This window comes from Heterocephalus glaber, unplaced genomic scaffold, assembly GCF_053883595.1.
Source record: "Heterocephalus glaber isolate CG9 unplaced genomic scaffold, H.glaber_assembly_v1.0 deba00001472, whole genome shotgun sequence".
In the NCBI taxonomy this organism is placed as follows: domain Eukaryota; kingdom Metazoa; phylum Chordata; class Mammalia; order Rodentia; family Bathyergidae; genus Heterocephalus; species Heterocephalus glaber.
In genome coordinates this window covers 553,906-559,615 of record NW_028258315.1, presented here as the reverse complement: position 1 = coordinate 559,615, position 5,710 = coordinate 553,906, and the positions used below count along the sequence as shown (strand labels likewise).

General features: G+C 43.0%; 1 protein-coding gene across 1 annotated transcript; it reads right to left on the bottom strand.

Moving 5' to 3' along the window:
• Window positions 1–217: 217 nt before the first annotated feature.
• LOC147826133 (prolactin-like) lies at window positions 218–5,298 on the bottom strand. Its single transcript, XM_087182548.1, has 4 exons — window positions 5,146–5,298; window positions 3,778–3,867; window positions 2,650–2,829; window positions 218–409 (listed from the first exon to the last, which is right to left on the bottom strand). The coding sequence occupies exons 1-4, from the start codon at window positions 5,296–5,298 to the stop codon at window positions 218–220; spliced, it is 615 nt and encodes a 204-aa protein (XP_087038674.1).
• Between the last annotated feature and the right edge of the window lie 412 nt (window positions 5,299–5,710).

Sequence of the window (5,710 nt, the reverse complement as noted above, 5' to 3'; positions counted from 1 at the left end):
CAATGGTGATGATAATTATTTCTGTTAGCTTAAGGCAAGAAATTTTGACACATTGACTTCTAATATTTTGGCAATGCTAAATACTGTTTTTATTTTTTGAGAGAGAAACCTTACACCGTTACACCCAAGCATGCATGAAATTCCATAAAACTAAAAGAAGCTTCCCAAGGCATTGACAGCTAGGAGCCATCTCAGAACAGCAGGAATGGACATGAGCTTAGCAGTGGCCATGATAGGCAACTTGGGTCTTCAGGATCCTTAGGAAACTCTGAGCCTTATGTGTGTCCCTGCGCAGGCAGCGGCACAGGTGATGAAAAGTGTTCAGGCGCTCTTTTCCGTCAGCTGACTGCAGGGAGGGAAGCTGGGTCCAGACAGCAGAGTCCCCGTAGTCTCTGATTTGAGGAGCAACCTAGACGCCAAAGAGACAGTCACTTATTACTCATATTAACAGGACTTCTTATCTTTGAGTCCATTAATTTTCAATAAGGATTTGAGAAGAGATGAAATGTAAATATTTTTGCCAAAGGCAAGGGTTTTCATGTATCTCACACAGGGTATAGTAAAACTACTAGTCATCCCGAAGCTGGATGCAGAACACTTGAGCTATTTTCCTGACACGCACATGATCGCAGGTGAAATGTGCCCCTGCCAGAGTGGGACTTGACACCCAGAAAGTTGCTACTTGAATACACACATGCATTCCACCTAGAGACAATGCAAAGGACAGCTTCCATTCTGTCACTTAAGGGACTTTAACATTTCCTAAAATTTGTCCCAGATGACCACTTTGTATTTTTTTCTCTTGATAGTTCACTATTGATTTTGGGGGGCTTGTAACTGGATCCATTCTTCATATGGTGGCTCCAGACAATAACTTAGAGATGATGAGCACTGCACTTGGTGCTTTAAGGTACAGGTGCTCAAATCTGGACTAAGGAGTTATGAGTCTCCCTCCACCCAGAATGCCACCTTCCAGGTTTCCATGAGGAGAAGCTGCTTCCCTTGAGTAGCCCAGGGGTAGAGTTGCAGGAAATCACACCTGTGGGAAGGAGATGCAGGCAGCAGGCCTGCTTGTTTAGAGCCACACTGTGTGAGCAGGGTTGGGATGGTGATTCTGAAAAGTGCTGCAGCGCAAGGCAGAAACAGTAGGTCCCCCTGTCCTCATCTCAGAGACCTGGGACCCATCCTGAGTCCCTAAAAATGTCAGGTGATGTCCAGAACTGGTATGAACAAATCTGGGGTAACCGTAGACCTGATCTGCTCAACTTCATCCTACAGAGTAAGAATACTTTTTATTGCAATGTAAAGTGTCCACATGGGTGTGTGTATTGGTTACCTTAATTTCTGTTTTGATTTTGTTTCTTTTTTTACTTTCCTTGTGTGTTTTCTAAAACAAAATTTACTGCAAAATGCATGCAGATGCAAACAGTAGCAAATGAATAATTGGTAGGAAGAATGAACAGAGGATGAAGCACTGTAGAATAAGTTAGTGACCACTAGAATTTGATTCTCAGTTATGAAGAAAATAAGTTGAAAATTAAGGTGTCCATTTTCTACCTCAGTTAATATGTTCTTTGTATTATAGTACGCGTATGCATTGTAGATAATCTACTTTTGTGACAATGGCAAAAATGGTACATATTAACAAGTACTCAGGACATAAAAAGTGAAATATATCACTGCTTATGTTGTCATTTCTGTAATCAAAAATTTTAATGATTCTTTATTTCTGAGAACTTCAGAAGCTGCTTACCTGTTACTGTACTGTGGTTGAAATGGTCTTATTTGAATGGATATGTATATTGAAAATAGTAATTCACTCAAGGTATGACAAATTGTCCAGGGTGATTTAATGCAACAGTAGGCAACTTACAAACAACAAAATAACTTAGGATGACACTCTATAAATTATAAAATGAAGAGTATTCCACAGAAGGGTCACCTTAGCAGTTTTCAGTATTAATGCTTCTGGTCTCCTCAGTCTCTTTGGGGTTCAGCAGATTGGAGGTACCGTCCAATCTGATACTGATATTTTCCTTTCCCCAAAAATACAGTAAAACCTTGGAATGTGAGGAACTTGGTTTGCAAGCGTTCCAGAAGACAAGCACTTAACTTTATAAACCAGCAATGGATTGCAATATGAACAGTGCATGGCCAAACATCACGTGATCAGAAATGAGTCTTCTCTCACTGCTCAGATACAAGTGCTTTGGATCATGAACAGAAGGAATTTTTCTCGCAAATCGAGGACTTAGCACACTTGGATGTGAGGAGAAAACAGAAGGACTCTGAGCAGAATTTCAGTGTGTGAGTCCTAAAGTACTGTGAGGAACACAGTCCTCTTGCAGGTGCTCTTCTCTGATTTTCCCTCCATGGAAATGGTTTGACTCCCATCCAATGAAGGACCAGTTCTGGTGGCTCCATGGACTGAGCAGGGAAGGGGGCACTGTCAGCACCCTGAATCCTGAGACTCATTGACACTAGAATCTGCACTGTTGGCTACGGCTCCTGCTTTGTTGCATAGCAGACTGGAAGGTGCAACATTCGGCCTAAATGTGATTCCTCCAAAGCAGGGGATGTCACTGTATTTCCTAAAGCAGAGGAGACCCCGGAAAGTGAAAACCAAGGGACCATCAGGAGGCTGCCTACCCGTCTCGCAATCCACTTCAGGCCTTCTGTAAGGAGTTGCACGTTCTCCTGTATAGCCTCGGCTTTCTCAATGAGACTCAGGGTGACATGTGGCAGATGAACTGCTTCAGTCATGAGGTGGCTCAGGGGGTCGTCCCAGGAGCGCAGCAAGCGGATCGCCAGAACAATGAAGTCCTTCGGCTGGGCAGTCAGATTGGAGTAACCAGGGACATGGGCGAGACACAGCCAGGTTAGTTACATGCAACCTCTGCTCAGAGAGCCTGACCTTACATATTGCTTTGATGTTCCTCTGTGTGTGTAAAATCTTTCTGTAGATCACAGATGTTCTCAAAAGTTACAATTTAAGCCATTGGCCTAACATTGCTACAGTCAAACAAACAAACACACACAACTGGAATATTAAAATAAATACTACTCTAATAAGATTTGTTATGGATAAAATTCAATTTTATTTTCCCTCTGCAATTCCATGTTTTCATTTATAATCACCTTAACACTGTGTTTATGGCAGAAAATCAAGAGACAGATTATAACAAGAAAACTTTAGGGCATGGATAAATTATTGAGGTTTGATGGGCTCACTTTTTTGTCATCAGAGCAGAGACCAGAGCTGCACCTCTGGAGCCGTGACATAATTTCCGCAGGACACGCACAGCAGGGGGACTTTCAGTTGGGACATGGAGGGGGAGGGGAGCGAGTGCAGAGTGAGGAAGGAAGTCAGCATCAGAGAAGTGGAAGCAGGAAGAGGAGGAGGGTGCTGGGAGTCCAGGAGAGACAGCACAGGTCTGAGAGGCATCGTGATGTAAACACCACAAATGCAGGACTCACACTCACCTGTACTAAGATAAACTGCACTGCATTTGCTACATAAAATCCTAGGTGTGGGGTGTTGGTTAAAATATTGTCATCTGCATTTGTAATTTATAGATCTTGCACAACTCCCATCCAGCCCTTGGTTTTCCCTAACATTTCCAGGCACCCTGTGAGTGTTCTTGGCAGCTCACTCTCCCTCCACTTTTCTCTGCAGTGAGACCACTGTCCCCACTGACCACAGAGCTCTCAGAGCCCACAGGACACAAAGCCAGTCACTGCCTCAGCAGGCCTGGGAGTGCTGGGCTGGGGACTCACCTGGATCTTCAGGGCCTGCTCCTTGTCCCCTGGCGTGGCGATGGAGGCTGTGTGGCACTTTGTCGTGTACGTAACAAAGAAGTCTGAGTCCTGAGAGTAAAGGGATTCCTGGAAACAATGGGAAATTCAGTGAGCTGGGTTTGGGAAGGAAAATACGAATCCAGTCGCTTCGTGCTAGCACATTTAAAGGCTGTGCAGTCGATTACAAAGGAGCGCTCCATGAAGTCTGAAACTGCAGTAAGAAAGGAACCTTTCTGCCTACTTTTTCCCATTACCTCGGGAACCTCACTGTTGCTCAGCTCAGTTTTCTGACTTCCCACCCTCTTCCCTTGGCTATGCCATTGTTTCCTTACCCTTCCTATGAGTTAACATGTGGAACACAAGCACGCAAAACACCAAAGCTACAAAAGGTGTGTTGGCTAGCAATCCCTTTTCCCTAGTATTTGAACCAAAGGCCACGATACATATGCATCTCTATTTACCTACTTAATCTCTAGGTTCTCAAGGGTCTAAACTGATATACTTTCCTTAAATTGATATAAAAATTATACTTTTCTTTCAATTACCTCTTAATCCACACACCTCAATCTTACCAATTGATCATGAATCCAAAATACAAAATTTTATTGTGAAAAACTCAAGTCATAAAACAGACAAATCATTGAAATTCTCAGTAATAGGCTGAGATTGATACCAGTACATTATAGAGGCTGATAATAATCAAAAGTTGTGAAAGTTGAAAAGGATTTCTAAGAAGATTCCAAAGACAGCTGAAGTCAAGTTGAAAATGCAAAATGAAAAGAAAATCATGAATGTATAAAATGAATTGTGTGGAGAGATTGATAGATAGATGATAGATAGATAGATGATAGATAGACAGAAGATAGACAGATGATAGACAGATGATAGATGATGGACAGATGATAGACAGATAGGTTTTCTCACAGACAGCGGGCCACATTCTCTGTGGTAACCTGTTGTTTCCTAAACCCTGACCCTTGCTCACAGCAGAACTGCTCTCATTTCTTGGATCTCAGCAGTATGCTCAGTGAAGAAAGACCATAGACTGGCATTGACCAGAAAAACAAGAAATCAGCACACTAAAAGCTATGTCACATGTTTACATTTTTAAACATAAAGTGATTTCAGAAAAATTTTTGCAAAATCATCAAACTTTTTGACAATCATAGATTTCCTGAATGCTTCATTCCTTGGTGTTCCACATTTTATTGCTTGGTGCATTTTTTACTCCATTAGTTAATATGACTTGAAATTTGCGGGGTGAGGTGTTCATATTTAAAGTGTAGTCTTTGTCCATCACTATTGAGAAGGTTCCTTTTGAGAAGAGGAGAAAAGAGAAGTACTTACAAATTCCTGGTAGAGATCTGAAGAGAGAGTGTGGATGTAGTGAGACAGGATGATGGCCCGATCCAACAGATCTGGGAGGGGCACCTGGTAGCCAGTCCCGTTGGTACAGTTAGACTGGGCAGCCACATCCTTCCCCAGGAGCAGGCTTGACATGGCCAGCAGCACTACAAGTGACCCTGGTTAGACCAAGACACACACCGCTCTAGATAAACTACTGATGCAAGTTCCCCAAAACAAGCCTTGTCTCGTGGGAGCCTTATCTCTCCCAGCCCCCTGATTTGGCACTCTACTAGCAGGGTTGGGGAAGAATCAGCACCCTCCACTGTGTACATTTATGTTGGTCGTTACACTTGCTCAGGTACAGAGTTTGAAAAGTGAGGAACTTCCCGCTTTTTTATATTCCTCCCAGAAGTGCTCCTGCACTTTGCTAACTCTGGGAGCTTCAGTTAATAGTGGGCAGGGTTGCTGAAGTCATTTCTCACCGTAGTTTAATTTGGAGGGAGTTTCTGTAGATTTTCAGCTGTCACACACTGCAGGGGCTTCTACTGCTTTAACTCATGGTCAG